Genomic DNA, 16,949 nt, shown 5'->3' with positions numbered 1-16,949 from the left:
GCAGACAGCTAGGGACAGGGAAAGCTTTATTACTCTTTTCTTACTGCTTTCCACATCAACTACATGGCAGCCAGGCATAGTTCTGATAATGTTATTGGGTCTCTGACATTTATTTACAACTTCAACTGTCAACTAGTACATGGACAACTTATTTTAAGTTTTCCCATGTGACTATATACCTCAAACATTTGGGTATAGAATTTATGTGTGTGTGTGTGTGTGTCTTGTCTGTCTGTACAAACAAAAACACACATACATAGTTACAGAATTTTAAAAACAATCAAATCAAGCATGCTGATCATATTTTTCAGATTTGCTGTATCTTTACTCATTTCATCTGCTTAATTCATCAATCTTTGATTGAAGTCATTTAAAATCTACTATCATAATGAACTTTTCAAACTTTGATTTCTTCAGCTTTGGTTTCTATGTTATGGCTATGATGTCGGGCACATTAAAATTCCTAAGTCATAAAGCATCTTGGTCCATGTATTATCCCTCTTTATTCATACTTACGATTTTTTCCACATATTCTATCTAATATTAATAATTGTGTTACCAGCTTTGTTTTAAAGTGTTTGCTCCATATACCTTTTTCTTGCCCTTTACTTTTAGCCTCTGGTGATTCTGTTTCAGGATTCTCTGATTGAAAAATGCCTGATCTGATAATGGATGTCTTTAAATCGGTACATTTAACACATTTAAATTTGTGAATACTGACACATTTTACCTTTTCTGGAACACAAAAGGGTTTTATTCACAACTAATAGTTAAATAACGTATATCCATTTCTATGCTTATTCTTATTTCCTTTACCCCACATCTGATGACTCACCTCTCTTCTTCCTGAAATACACCACGCAGTGAATAAAATAATGATTACCAAGATTATGAAATAACAGGAAACCTTTTTAAAGAATGACCATACAGTTTTTTAAATTACATATGTGTATGATTACAACAATTGGGATTAAAAAAAAAAAAACACTATTCAGAGACTAATAAAGAGAAAGAAGGAAAAAAACTCTTTTTGATTGTTAAGGTTAGATCAGACTTGGTACCAGCTGAGGCCAGGAATCTACAAAACACCAGTCCTCTCTCTGTGACACTGTTCCTAGAACTGAAGCCCTGGCTGGGTCGTAAGTAACTCCTCCATGAAAAGCAACAGGGCAGAACGGGTGATGCTCAGGTGATGCCACCAGCTGGCGGGGCGACCCTGGGCAAGTCACTAAACCTGCTGGGGCTTCAGACTGCCCGTGGCTGCAGTGGAAGTAATCTGCCTCACAGGGTTTTATGAGGAGGAGCAAATGAAACAAGGCCCGTGGAACTACCTTACTGTATTGATACATACGTGTTCGTGTGTGTGTGCAGTCTTTCTGACTACAAGGCAGAACACACAGTCACATCATCCGAAGAAAAGCCGTGCCCACCTCCCGCTAACCTGGCCTGGACCCCGCAGAAGTGTGAAACAAGAAGAGGTTAATTCCCTATCTACCCGTTTCCCACCCTCTCAGGGACCCTGGGTTCTTCCTCCATTAAAACACCAGCGTGCATCTCACAGCCTCCACTGCCATTTCCACGGCTCACAGGCTCACCAACCAGTGGGCACTGTCCTTTCTCATTTTTGTAACGTGATAAACTGGGCTGAGCGCCTGCCGCTGCCATGACCTGGACACCTGCTCCCTGACGTCACACCTCTGCTGGCCCGTTAACTGCAGGTGACATTCCATCACTCGGTCATATTCCTCGGACTTTGACCTTTGTGTTTCCTAACAAATCTGCATCCTTATAATAGTTAATGTAGAAAATAGTCAGCTTTCCCAAATAGAAAAGTGCTCATCTCAGCAGTTCTGGGATCAAGCATAGGCGGACTTCTATGCAAAGCTCATACCTATTTCTGCACTTCCACAGATTCCCAGGAAGAGATGAGCACCCTGAGGCAGTGGTCTCCTACAACGTGACTCATTTAACACAACAAGCGATGGTTACTTATCAGCCTAAGGAGCTGTCACCATTCCTGCTCATACCCAACAACCCAAGGAGCCAACACCGTTCCTGCTCACTCCAACAACCCAAGAAGCTGACACTGTTCCTGCTCACTCCCAACAACCCACTGACCTGACGCTTGCAGGAGGGAGTTTTGTTGACAATTATTCCTCCTGTTTCTGTGAACATGTTTGTAAGAAGCACTAAGGGAGTAACGCAAGATATTTCCTGCGCCTCATTAATTCCATTTGTTTCTTAGATAAAAACAGAGATGGTTTAAAAATACATTAATGCAAGACAAGTGACACTGCACTCTTAGGAAACAGACTCAAGCTTTCAGAAATTTTCGCAAATTGCCAAAAAAAAAAAAAAAAGATTCGCACGTTAGGATGTCAGCTACCAGATGCGAGAAGGTGGGTGCTTTTGAGAATGACCAGAATACCAGATTTCCCGATTAAAAAAGTTCTCTGAATCCAAACACAAACTTTGGGAATAGAACAGCGAAGCCCTCTCACAGAGAAAAACACGTCCAGCAGCCACAGTGTACAGCAGGCGATGCTGAGGAAAGAGCCTGGGGGCAAGAAGGCACCTTACAGTCTCAGCCAGGAGAGCGCCAGTGCCCCTGGGCTACCTAAGAAATCCACTGGTGTCCAACACCATGTCCGGGTAACCTCTGCTCACTGGGACCTGGAGCAACCCAACCACAGGTCTCAGCCCTGCCTCTCCAGCCCTCTGCGCTGACTGCTCACTCATCAGGAGAAACGCAGAGGCAGGCACGCGGGGACCAGAAGGCAAAAGTCAGACAAGAGGCAGTAAAGTCCCGCCAGTTCCTGCGTTACCAACGCAGCACGCTGGCCAGGATGTGCAGAGCCCCGCCTGCGCCAAGGACACCGTGAAAGCCGGGTGAAAGCCGGATGGCTCGCAGACGCCAAGGAGGCCCCCAGGCCGCGCGGCATGGCGGGCCGGCTCACCTGGTGGCGGGAGAAGAGGCGCACGGCCTCCAGCTGGTGGAACACGGGGTAGTGCTGCGCGTCGATCTGGTCGCGCCGGTACACGTCGCCCACCACCAGGAAGGCGTCCAGCCCCGCGCGCAGCAGGTCCCACTGGTGCGCCGACGTGTGCGCGCGCAGCATGTGCGTGGCGTTCAGGTAGTAGTTGTCGCCCTTCTTCCGGCTGGGGTGGTCGGCCGGGATGAGCAGGCTGTCGAAGTTCTGCCATGTGGTGACCACTGGGGAGAGGTCGTCGTACACGGAGAAGAGCGGGGTCCCAGCGCGGCCCGTGTACCGCGCGTAGAAGTGCTGCTTCACCCGCTCCTTGAGCAGCCAGAGCGGGTGCTGCGGCTGGTTGTGCAGGTTCCGGCCGACCTTGGACAGGACCTTGCGGGTCAGGTTGCTGTAGTCGTCCTGGGGGTAGGACTTGCCCAGCAGCTCCACCGTGCTGCGCGGTGCTCCCGGGGCGGGCCTCGGGCCCAAGGGCTGATGCTCGTGGCCCCGGCAGACTCCGCTGTCTCTCCGGGCCAAGCGGGCACGCACCTGGCCGACTCTCCTGAGAGCCCAGCAGACCATGGCTGCAGCTTCCTTCACGGGTTCTGGAAAGAGGACACACACAGAAGTCACCTCTCAGCCGGGGAGAGTCCATCTCCCACCAGCACATCCCCCTCCCCCACATCAAGAGAATCATGAGCATCACCTGGACACTCAAGACAATGAGATTGAAGAAAATGTCCTTTAGTCATGTCATGTCATGTCCTGGATCCCTCACATGGAAACAAACGTATGGATGTGACAACCTCCTTTTATTCTGACTCCATTCGGGGTCTCATTCCTGAAAGGAGGCCCATGACTGCATCCAACAGGCCCTGAAGGAGGGAGGGAGGTTTGAACTGCCATACCCCCACTCCATCCTCAGAATCACCAAGTGCTGCTCACTTCTGCCAAAAGGTGACTTCCAGAATAGTTCACTATACTGTAAGATGACATGAACAACGCTTTTTTTGGATGTTTCAAATAAAATACACCAATTTAGGTACTGGTTATTTTTATGTAATTTTTTAAAAAATAGAAGTGAAAAGCTTAAGGAAATACTACACAGAGTGATAGACCACACCAGCGGACAGCTGGAACTATTTTTATTTGCGAATCTTTTCTACCCTCACATCTGGTCGTGTCACTTCCATTAAATACCATCGCGGGATCCCATCAACGACACGTCTGTTTGGTAAAAGAGCAGGTTTCCACTGCACACCCACGGGAAAGCAGGAGCAGGGCGTCCTCACCCGGGGAGAGATACGGAGCAGTCAGGACACAGAGAGTGGCCTGATCTTTTTCCTAATGCCCAGGATTTAACAAGCGAACCAGACTTCACTGCTGAAGTCACACGGCAGTCACCTCGCACAGGCTGTGCACATCAAAAATGAGGTGACAGAGAGCCGGTGGAGGGGCCCAAACCCCAAGGTGCTAGGAGCATCAAGACAACACCGGAGACTTCTGGACGCTCTCGCTGGCCCACGAGCAGGTTTAAACGGACTCGGGGATCTCGGGCATGACAAGCTTTAGATGTCAACCCCCTAGGGTGGTAAAAACAACTGCCATGAACTTAAAGCAGCCAAAACCATCTTCTAAAACTGGGCATTGTTACCACTGAGTTACTAGCAAGCCCACAGGTAGGTGGGTTATTTGACTTCTAGGCTCTACATACTACCAAGAGAGCACTTAACTTCATGATAATAACGCATTAGAAGGGAACAGCATTGCTCCCAGTGACCATCCAGAGCACCCCGGGGGTGCACCCCACATCACAGCCCACTTGGATGACGGGGCTGAGGATACCCAGCTCTGAATTAAACACCCGTGCACCTGTGAGGTGGCTTATTAGACGCCTGGGCGTAGACCTGGTGTGTGAGGCAGCCATCATGCGGGAGGTTTTCATGGAGCCCAGAAACTCTCTGGCTCTGTTCATTTATGGCACTATTTTGTCAGAGTTGTGGCGGGAAGCGTTTCTGGCTGAGCTTCAGTGGAAATCTGTCTCCCCTCCACAGTGCTCAGGCTGTCACTGCCACGGATATAAATTTTACACATGCCTGAGCTGCCTTATGCATCTCAGTCACGCTGGTGGGTTGTCAGCGGCCCGGCTCAGCGCCCTTGGGAGACACAAGAAAGCCTCTTCCCTCCAAAGGCGCGTGCTGCCACCAAGCTCAGGAGCCTTCTGGGGAAGGTGTTATCACTGCACACAGCCTTTGACTGCTTTGGGCCCTCAGGCTTCTCATAGAAAACAGTACCTATCTCCTAGGAAACGATCGTGTTCATAATGTACTTAATTCATTGCCAGTATAAGACACAATATAAGTTAAATTAAAGCTTAAAAATGGCCTTAAGAACCCAGACTGTTAAAAAAAACAGTCACCCACTGAGACAGAGAACACAGGATGAATTCTGGATTTTGTCCAAATGACTTCCACGCGTGTCTGCGGCTGGCGCGACCTGGGCCGTGCTGAAGTTAAATACGGGTGACAGAGCCACGTTGTCAAATTCCACATTCATCCAACTTATTGACTGCGCTGGTGAATCTGCTTCTGGCAGAAGAAGAGCCATGTGGCATAACCTCTCCTTTGGTGACATGAAACCCTTCCATGCCTCGTCTCCAGGTTCATGGTCAAACCTCACTATGGTCCGGAGTCGGTGACAGGCATTGTATGGTACTGATTTACCAGCATTAGCAGCTGCAGAAAGAGCGGGGTTTCAAGGCCGAGCTCTTTCGGGTTTCAGAAACGTGAAGTGTTAATTCTACTGTGTAATCGGTTTCCTTTACTCGGTAGTGACTGCATACTCATTCCTTGGGGGACAGAAAACCCCACGGTCACCAGGCTCCTTGACAGATGTCACAATGTTGAGTAGGCAAATGCCCAAAATACCACTTTCCACAAGAAGCTGAAAAGTAAGGCCGTGAGCAACTTTTGGCAGGAAGGCGCTCTCAAGAGGGGCCCTGCTTGTCATGTCACTAACCCTAACCAGACATCCCCCTGTTCTGTTCCTCTCCAGCCCGGGCACACCTTTCGGATCCCCGGACCACACCACACCTTGCCTAACCTGCTGGCAAGGCATCGTGTGGTCCAGAGAAACCAACCCTGAATATTCACTGGAAGGACTGATGCTGAAGCTGAAGCTCCAATACTTTGGCCACCTGATGTAAAGAGCCTGTTGGTTCTTTCCATAGATCAGAGGAAGAGAAATGAAGACTAAGCCATTAACAGGTGACCAGATTGCTTCCCTAGCATCCCCTTCAGTAATCTCTCGAACAAACTAGGAGAACAAGCTAACATCCAAAGAAAAAATTACAAGAAGTCCACCAGCTGGCACCCCGGCCTAACCCACCCCACCCCCCATCTCAGTGATTAGCTGAGATGATTTCTTCAGTTTTTCCCTTTAAAAACTCTCATGGCTGAGCAGAAAATTCACATATGGCTTTGGAGGGACCCAGCCACCTTTCTAGCCTCCCCTTGCCTTCCTTCTCAAGACAAATAACATGTTTTACTTTTTCAGGCACCTGTGTGTTAGGGAATGACCTTTGGGTACTTCTAGAAATAGCATTTTCTTTAATTATGATATATTAATATTGACAGATTAACAGGCTTACTGAAGTTTTAATTACATGGCAAAACAGTAAATGGGTTCAATGAAAGTGTTTTCACCTCTCTTATCTCATAGGTGATGTTACTCAGAAGGGAACTGGAATAAAACAGTGTAGAGAAATAAAACACATCATGTTATGTTAGTATAACTGATGCTTTTGAACTGTGGTGCTGGAGAAGACTGAAGAGTCCCTTGGACTGCACGGAGATCAAACCAGTCAATCCTAAAGGAAATCAACCCTGAATATTTGCTGAAGGACTAATGCTAAAGCTGAAGCTCCAATACTTTGGCCACCTGATGCAAATAACCAACTCATTGGAAAAGACCCTGATGCTGGGAAAGATTGAAGGCAGGAGGAAAAGGGGGTGACAGAGGATGAGATGGTTGGATGGCATCACTGACTCAATGGACATAAGTTTGAGCAAACTCCAGAAGATAATGAAGGACAGGGAAGCCTGGTGGGCTGCAGTCCATGGGGCTACAAAGAGTCGGACACGAGTGAGCGACTGAACAACAACTACTACAATGTTAGTAGAAGCTAGTTCTGAATTCAGGAAGATCTGTATCAAGGCATTTATACATTTTAGAGAAACAAACAAGATTGGGTTACAGAATGTTCATATGACCCAAACTGAAGGAGTTAAAGAAGCCAAGTACACAGCTGAAACTTTTCAAATAGAGTGAAGATCTTACCAAAGGGTCACCAGGACCCAGGCAGAGTTCCGTCCCTGGGAGAGGAAGACCAGAAGGGAAAGGGCACAAGCAAATGAAGTCTGTTCCTGGGCACAAGGCCACACATTATCAGGAGAGGGCCACCCTGGAGAGTAATGGGGGGCTATTTGAGGAGGGGTTTTATGCAACACACGAAGAATAAAATCACGGAGAGTCCAGCCTAGATGTGCAGAAAGACGAGAAGATACTGTTTGTACAGATTCTGGAATTCACTGGTCAGCAGGAAAACTTTTCTCCTGCTGGCTTGGTTGAAGCCAACAGAAATAGAAAGAGTCATACTTTTAATGCCAAAGGAACCTACTGGTAGGTAACTATCTGTGGACACGGACATGTCTCCCTCTAGCAAATAACCAATATAGGTTCAGGCGGACACCGCATTTCGGTGTCACTCTCTTGCAGTAACACGGATCACCCACGAGAACGTCTGAACGCACAGTGGCGCCAGGAGCACCCGGACTCCTTCCTTGAGCTCTGTCTCTTTGGACACAACGACTATTTCCCCGCATCTGGTGTGCCCAATTCCTAGATGTGGCCGTGGGCACTGCGCAACAACCTTGCCTTTCTACTTCAGGCCCTTTAACGCCCGACAGCATGAAGCACACAAACTCTTTCCTCTCAAGATGCACCATCAAAATGTGTTTTTCCGACGGATTCTGGAGCATGTGAGTGGCACAAGGGAAGCCCCCAAGGCAGAAAGAGAAGACTCTGGCACACAGGCGTGTCTGCAGCTCGGAAACACCAGCCGCCCTTTACCATTCGCAAATGCTCTTACTTCGCCAGAACAAATGAACACAGTCCTTGCCTCAAATAACTATCTATCCACCACTGGTCTCAGCAACATAGTTAAGGTATGGCTTAAAGCCCCCAGCAAGAAAGTGGCACTGGCTCTGCTGCCTGGGGCACCTGGCTTCCGCGGGCTGGCAGAGGCCCAGCTGCTCCATGAAGCAGTGCGCACTTGTCAAGACAATTACGCAAGAGCTTGGCAGCTCGCTCAGAGGGCAGCCCCGAGGAGAGGCAGCGCCCGGGCACACAGATCAGAGCCCCCCACACCCCCCGACACCATGGCCTTCGTATGTGATTGGCACCTTGTGTGTAGATAATGTCTTTTATTAAACTTAAGTCTAAGTGGGGAGAAAAAAGGAGCAACGAAGGCAATTCTGAACACAATGGTTATCTGAATACACAAGGCCACGTTCCCATTCAGAAGAGATGTCTTTTCATCACTGTAATTCAGTGGAGAAATGACTAGCAATACCATTCTTTGCTCATAAATGCCGTGTTTTCAAGAATGAGAGATTAGAAAGTGTTCTGCCATGCTGGAAACTTAATTATTCAAGAATAGAGGAGTCCTCAAGAGAAAAGTATTTTGTGATGGACACAGACAAATGGAAAAACACAACTTTGTAAAGGTTTTTTTAAACACACTCACACACAGACATCACTGGACTCAGTTCCAAGAGAAATCAGTTTTGCTGCCATAAGCCAAAAGGTGAAAATCTGTAATTAAACGAATACATGCGGGAACGACTACACACAAAAGACCTTGCAAAATTAATTTAAAGCCTGGTTAGTAAGTATCTAAAGAGGTAACCATGTTTGGAATGGCAGTTGAACCCCCAACCACTCTTTCACAAATTTTCACTTCAGAAAAATATCAGTTAAAATTAAGTTCATGTTACTAGTCCGCATCAGTATGAATACTTTCTTAAGTATGCCAGGGGAAAAAAAATTCTTCTCAATGCATATAAAAAAATAACACACTGTAAAACAAATATACCACATTCACCCTTAATGCTCTTCACTGTCTTATCAAAGTCAAATGAAACATCAAAACTGCTAGTTAATCTCAACTTAGGTCAATCAGCTAGTCATCATTTATTTTTGTCTTGAACGAAAGGTATTTACACTAGTTCCACATGGTACCTGTTTGGAGAATGACACCATAATTCATCATCCACTAAATTCAGCGTTCAAATAGAACGTAATAACCCTACATGTACAGAACAGTCTCAAAATAAAAAAATACTTAGCTAATGAAAATGACGAACGTGCTCACCCAGAAGTAATTAGCAAGCCGAACGGCTATGGCAAGTAAAATTAAAACTTGTTTTAAATCAACTCACTGAACTGCATATTAAAAACTATTTTAGGTAATTAGAAATAATACTGTTACACAGAAGACATGGCCTCCAGGTCAAAAATCCTTCTCTCCTAAATATTCTAAATAAACTGATTCCATCTAAGATCCTCCAAATAAAGTCGCTGCATGCAAAATCCTGGAGTCTTGGCTAGAGTGGAGGAAAGAGTCTTTGCCAGTTCTTAGCTCCGTAATTACTTTTTTTTGTCTGCTTCTTTTTTTAATTTTATTTTTAATTGGAGGATAATTATGTTACAATCTTGTGTTGGTTTCTGCCATACATCAACATGAACCAGCCATAGGCATACACATGTCCCCTCCCTCCTGAACCTCCCTCCCCAACCTACCCCTCTAGGTTGTCACAGAGCACCAACCTAGGGTTCCCTGGGTCACACAGCAAATTCCCACTGCTGTCTACTTTACACATGGTAACGGTTATGTTTCAACGCTGCTACCCTCTCAAATCATCCCACCTTCCCTCTCCCCCCGCTGTATCTCCTTTGTTATATTTTCCTGAAGTACAGTCGATAGCTCCGCAGTTATCAGGCAGACACTAAGCCTGAAACACTTGTCGACCTACAGACGGTGGCTCAGCGTCACCCCTCTCTGCAGCCTCTCTTTCTTTGGCTCCTCCTGGCCGCACTGGGACAGACAGACGCCGCTGGGCCGGCCCGCGCCAGCCTCCTGACCGAAAGGAGCACCAGGTCAGGGCCAGGCTGACCGGACTCGCCTGGTCCCAGGCTGCCCCTGACATTCCCATTGCTCGCCCCTGACGTTCCCATTGCTCGTCCTCTCCTGATAAATGCCAGCCAACCTCACTTTTTGCAACAGACAGCGTCCTGGTAAGTTCCCTTTGAGTTTTCTTTACAAACTGAAACACAGCTTCCTGTTGACATGGTCCGTAACCCCAGAGGTGCTCCACCTCGGTGACACCAGGTCTTATCCTTCATACTCTGCCCACACTGAACGGACCCATCCCTTCTTTCTTCCTGAGAAGCCCACGAAACCCTCACTGAGCCCACCCATCAGGACATTGGCCCATCTCTTGGATTTTAAGCTCCTGGAGGAACAGGATGATGTTTCTGTCCTTTAAAAAGAACCTCTTCCCAGGTCAAAGGCGTAACCCCCACTAAGAATACCCATGTTAGGCATTTCCGAATTGCTGTTTCACTGAGAAGAGACACCATCCGTTAACTCACAGTGATACCGCAACTGCTCTGTCCTCTCCCTACAGCAGACCTAGTGAAAATAATCAAAGCACAGCACTGAGGTGTCTCAGCAAGTTATTCACAAGGACGAAAGTCAAGCGGCACTCCTTAATTCTTACTTCAGAGAAGGTAGCCACACACCTGCTAGACCATGCCCGAATACCGCATCAAGATGGACAGTGAGACTGAAGTCCACATGTCCGCTTCCGTCAGCCCTGAGCAGCCCCAACCAGTCCTGATCATCCTGAGCTCTCTGCTAAACCCCCTGGAACATAGTTCTGCATTTTTCTATGTTTTGTAAGTTTTAAGCATTAGCTAGTACATGGAAGCATTTAATTCAAATTGCAAGATATCTGAATCGTGAAAACGATGAAAATAATACACAGTCAATTCCGGTTATTCACAGCAGTTCTGATCTAGAACATCTCTGAGTGCACAGAACCAGTGGACGCTGAACCCCTGCTCCTCGGGAAAATACACGGCCAGTTTGTGTCCCTGAGGCCAGTTTTCAGGATTGTGGCAGCTTATGTCTTAGCCACAGGCTGGTCATCATGCAGCTGACTTCTTCCAGCTGGTGGGGGTTTCAGTATCCATAGGACAGATCCCCAGATGTGGCTCAGAATGTTATCTACAGCCTGGGAGGAGGAAGGCAAGCCCCTTGACACTGCTCAGTGACCAAACTATTACGATTTGGTCCCTTTGACTGTTATCCTTTGCTTCTGCACTGTCTCACATCTCTGATGGAACTTATTCTTTGGCTAAAGCTCGTCCAGAGACAAAAAGCAGGCTGAGGACCTGGGGGGAAAGGACTGTAGGGTCCTGCTCTGTTTCACAATGATGCAAAGAAACACACACACACACACACACACACATGGAAAAGTGCCGCTGGGGTGGTGATGAGCTTTATCTACGTGAGCGCTACGAGCCTGAGCGAGGACCAAAGCACCACCACCTCTTTTGGGAATGGCTTGGAAAAACACGCAGAGTGACGCCTCCTGTGTCCACCCAGAGAAGTGAACACCCTGAAAGGACACTGAAGACCGGCCGGGTACACCTGCTCCCTCCCTGGACGAGAGGCCTGGGTCCAGCGGGGAGAGGCTCCCAGGTCATCCCGGGCCAGTGGGGGGCGGGCCCGGCCTCGGGGCCGCGGCTCACTTTCCACGTGGCCACGTCCCGCCACAGCCCCAGCACCCTGGAGACTCTTTAATGAGGTCTCCTGGTTGTTTTGGTGACAACGTATTTGAAAAATAAGGTCTGTGCTTCACAGGACAACATGCTTCAGGAACAGAAGCGCGTTTTCTTCCCTGGCTGCCTGTGAAGGGTAATAGGCCTATTTTCTGATTTTGACATTTATTTGAAATTCAGATTCTATTGTATAACCTAATACGAGCTGTGAAGATAATTAATATAAATGTGAAAATCCCAGGGCGAAGCAGGAGAAGGGAGGAGAAGGAACATTCTTAAAGTTCAAGCCGCTTTCCTGCGCTGCTATAGGCATTTAACTGTCTGCCTGTCTCAAACACAAAATTCAACCACAAAGCTGAATTCCTCTCCTTTCCACTTCCCGATCACCTGTTCTGAACACAGAACACGTGGGCTCGTCTGCGCCAGTCTGTCTGAGGCGCTATGGGCACGCTGCAACAGAAAGGAACCCCACATTGACCTTGCAGTGGAGAGGTCAAGGTGCCCCCTTACTCAACAAATTACATTTATTTAATTTACGCTGCCCCTGATGAACATACTCATGTAAATTAGCAGTTTTGCAACCTCGGCAGTCCTGGGTCTTTCTTTGCTATTGTTCAGATGCTAAGTCATGTCCGATCTTTGCGGCCCCGTGGACTGCAGCACGCCAGGCCTCCTTGTCCATCAGCAACTCCCAGAGCTTACTCAAACTCATGTGTATCAAGTCAGTGCCATCATCCAGCCATCTCATCCTCTGTCACTCCCTTCTCCTCTTGCCCTCCATCTATCCCAGCATCAGGGTCTTTTCCAATGAGTCAGCTCTTCACATCAGGTGGCCAAAGTATTGGAGCTTCAGCTTTAGCATCAATCCTTCCAATGAGTATTCAGAGTTGATCTCCTTTAGGATTGATTGGTTTGATCTCCTTGAAGTCCAAGGGACTCTCAAGGGTCTTCTCCAGCACAATTCTAAAGTATCAATTCTTCAGCACTCAGCCTTCTTTGTGGTCCAACTCTCACATCCATACGTGACTACTGGAAAAACCACAGCTTTTCTGCTATCTTAAAAATATCAAAATAGCAATTTGCCTTACAGATTTTCCACCTTTACAACAGATCAAAGAGAAAAATGTCTAAAAGTTGTTCATGGTTTACTACCACCTCTTGCAAGAGGTCTGGTGGAAGAACAGACGAATAATAGAACAATCATGGCATTATTACGACAAGTATTTCTTGAGTCACTGAGCACTTCACAGATATCCCCTCATCTAGTCATCAGCACAATTCGAGATTGGTATTTTGTAGAAAAGGAAAATGAGGCTGTACAAACACAAGGAAAACAGGGGTCCTGGTGAGAGCCAGAGCCCAGGTCGCACCCAGAGCCCACTGTTGCTCACATCAGGTGGCCACAGTATTGGAGCTTCAGCATCAGTCCTTCCAGTGAATATTCAGGGTTGATTTCCTTTAGGATCGACTGGTTTGATCTCCTTGCTGTCCAGGGGACTCTCAAGCGTCTTGTCTAGCGCCACAGTTCGAGAGCATCAGTTCTTCGGCACTCAGCTTTCTTTATGGTTCAACTCTCCAACTTTAAAAATGATCCCCAGGACTTCCCTGGTCCAGTGGTTGAGACTCCAACCTTCTGATTCAAGGGGTGCGGGTTTGATCCTTGGTCGGGTAACTAAGACTCCACATGCCACACAGCATGACCAAGAAAATGTAAAAATAAAATAAAGTACATTAAGAAGTAAATAAAAATATAATAGAGGGAGAAATATACCATGTTCATGGATCGGAAGAATCAATATAGTGAAAATGAGTATACTACCCAAAGCAATTTACAAATTCAATGCAATCCCTATCAAGCTACCAGTGATATTTTTCACAGAACTAGAACAAATAATTTCAAGATTTGTATGGAAATACAAAAAGCCTCAAATAGCCAAAGCAATCTTGAGAAAGAAGAATGGAACTGGAGGAATCAACTTGCCTGACTTCAGGCTCTACTACAAAGCCACAGTCATCAAGACAGTATGGTACTGGCACAAAGACAGAAATATAGATCAATGGAACAAAATAGAAAGCCCAGAGATAAATCCACACACATATGGACACCTTATCTTTGACAAAGGAGGCAAGAATATACAATGGAGTAAAGACAATCTCTTTAACAAGTGGTGCTGGGAAAACTGGTCAACCACTTGTAAAAGAATGCAATTAGATCACTTTCTAACACTGCACACAAAAATAAACTCACAATGGATTAAAGATCTAAATGTAAGACCGGAAACTATAAAACTCCTAGAGGAGAACATAGGCAAAACACTCTCTGACATAAATCACAGCAGGATCCTCTATGATCCACCTCCCAGAATTCTGGAAATAAAAGCAAAAATAAACAAATGGGATCTAATTAAAATTAAAAGCTTCTGCACAACAAAGGAAAATATAAGCAAGGTGAAAAGACAGCCTTCTGAATGGGAGAAAATAATAGCAAATGAAGCAACTGACAAACAACTAATCTCAAAAATATACAAGCAACTTATGCAGCTCAATTCCAGAAAAATAAACGACCCAATCAAAAAATGGGCCAAAGAACTAAATAGACATTTCTCCAAAGAAGACATACGGATGGCTAACAAACACATGAAAAGATGCTCAACATCACTCATTATTAGAGAAATGCAAATCAAAACCACAATGAGGTACCACTTCACACCAGTCAGAATGTCTGCGATCCAAAAATCTGCAAGCAATAAATGCTGGAGAGGGTGGGGAGAAAAGGGAACCCTCCTACACTGTTGGTGGGAATGCAAACTAGTACAGCCACTTTGGAGGACAGTGTGGAGATTCCTTAAAAAATTGCAAATAGAACTGCCTTATGACCCAGCAATCCCACTGCTGGTCATACACACCGAGGAAACCAGAACTGAAAGAGACACATGTACCCCAATGTTCATCGCAGCACTGTTTATAATAGCCAGGACATGGAAACAACCTAGATGTCCATCAGCAGATGAATGGATAAGAAAGCTGTGGTACATATACACAATGGAGTATTACTCAGCCGTTAAAAAGAATACATTTGAATCAGTTCTGATGAGATGGATGAAACTGGAGCCGATTATACAGAGTGAAGTAAGCCAGAAAGAAAAACACCAATACAGTATACTAACACATATATATGGAATTTAGAAAGATGGCAATGATGACCTTGTATGCAAGACAGCAAAAAAGACACAGATGTATATAACAGACTTTTGGACTCAGAGGGAGAGGGAAATGGTGGGATGATTTGGGAGAATGGCATTGAAACATGTATACTATCATGTAAGAATCGAATCGCCAGTCTATGTCCGATGCAGGATACAGCATGCTTGGGGCTGGTGCACGGGGATGACACAGAGGGATGTTATGGGGAGGGAGGTGGAAGGGGGGTTCATGTTTGGGAACGCATGTACACCCAGGGTGGATTCATGTCAATGTATGGCAAAACCAATACAGTATTGTAAAGTAAAATAAAGTAAAAATAAAAATTAAAAAAAAAGAAGCAAATAAAAATAATCCCCACGTTCATTTGAAAAATTAAACAAGTGACAGAAGCTAGGAATTCTTTGAAAAATTAATAGGAAAATAATAAAAATTGGTGCAAGAACTGAAAGAGCAAATACATTCAGAGATATCTAAAAACTTAATATATATTTTCATTAATCAAGATAGAAATGGCTCATATAAGAAACAGTGTTAAGAAACTAAATATTTGGGAGAAAAATGATCTGATCTGATCTTCATCTGACATGCCAAAATAAGATGAGAGAAAGTTCTGTAATGTTTTAAAAGTTTTTTTTTTTTAAGAAAACAGAAGAAATACGAGCAATTCTTCAACTGATCTGGGGTTAGGAATGACTGTTCAACAAGGAAATAAGAGAAACAAATGATACGTATATTTGACTAATGAACATGTAAGACCGTGTGTGTGTTTATTCACCAGGGTCCACCTCTTTGTGACCCCAGGGACTCTAGCCCACCAGCCTCCCCTGTCCATGGGATTTTTCAGGCAAGAATACAAAGCGGGTTGCCAGGTTGCCAAGTTCTCCAGGGGAACTTCCTGATCCGGAATCAAACCCGAAATGTCCTGTGTCTCCTGCATTGTAGGTGGATTCTTTACCCACGGAGCCATCTTTGGATATTTACAAGTATCAAAAAATCTGCAAGGTTAAAAAACAGTTGGGAAAGATTCTGCACGGAGTGACAGAGTCAGCCACTGTTTACTTGAGCTCTTTGAAATGCTGGCGGTCTTTTCGAGTCTGACACCACATAAATAGCTCTGTGCATCATTTTAAATACAGATCTGGGAAACACGAGCATATATTTTATTTCAAAAACAAATCTGGGCTTTTGAAAACAGTTTATTTGCCCACAGATTTATGAGTTGCCATACATGTGAAGAAATATCTTTGGTTTTAGAAACACTTTGAAGACTCCCAGCTTCCAGTTACACAGGAATGAAATAAAGTCTCTCTGACTTTTAAAAACCATCAACGGCCAGATCTTTGTTCTTTCAGAGAAAAAGCCCGTCTTATTTTATAACTCTAGAATGATATATGATATTTAGAACTAAGATATGTTTTCCTCCACTATGAGCTTTCTTACTAAGAACTACCTTATTTTGGGGGTTGTTTTAATCTTAAAGGAAATGGTATCTGATAAATAATGTCAATTGAAAAAATGTACAACCTGGGAGTTATGAGTTTTTATCTGGAGCAAAATGAGCCCAGGAGACAGCCTCTCATCTGAGAAGCTGCTCCAAAGAGGTGGGGGGAGGGCAGCCAGTATACATGTAATTCTGGTGGGGGGTGCATGCAATGAGACACTTATTTTTGCAGAACATGGCTGCTAGTCGCGGGGCTTCCCAGGTGGCGCTAGCAGTGGAGAACCTGCCTGCCAAAGCAGTAGATGTAAGGAAAGAAGGTTCCGTCCCCGGGTTGGAAGCTCCCCTGAAGAGGGCACATAGAAATCCACTCCAGTACTCTTGCCTGGGAAATTCTACGGACAGAGGAGCCTGGCGGGCCACAGTCCACT

At 45.7% G+C, this 16,949-nt stretch overlaps 1 protein-coding gene across 4 annotated transcripts in view; it reads right to left on the bottom strand.

Moving 5' to 3' along the window:
- FARS2 (phenylalanyl-tRNA synthetase 2, mitochondrial) overlaps positions 1 to 16,949 on the bottom strand; it is a 305,587-nt gene that overhangs the window by 253,015 nt on the left and 35,623 nt on the right. For all 4 annotated transcript variants that reach the window (XM_018039067.1, XM_018039069.1, XM_018039068.1 and 1 more), the window contains one exon: positions 2,958 to 3,574. In XM_018039067.1, the coding sequence (XP_017894556.1) occupies positions 2,958 to 3,551 (594 nt within the window). In that variant the 5' untranslated portion in view covers positions 3,552 to 3,574. The remainder of the gene's footprint in view (positions 1 to 2,957; positions 3,575 to 16,949) is intronic.

Source organism: Capra hircus, chromosome 23 (assembly GCF_001704415.2).
Source record: "Capra hircus breed San Clemente chromosome 23, ASM170441v1, whole genome shotgun sequence".
NCBI classification, from domain to species: Eukaryota; Metazoa; Chordata; class Mammalia; order Artiodactyla; family Bovidae; genus Capra; species Capra hircus.
The sequence above is the reverse complement of the archived record's forward strand: the minus strand, read 5'-3'. Positions and strand labels throughout refer to the sequence as shown.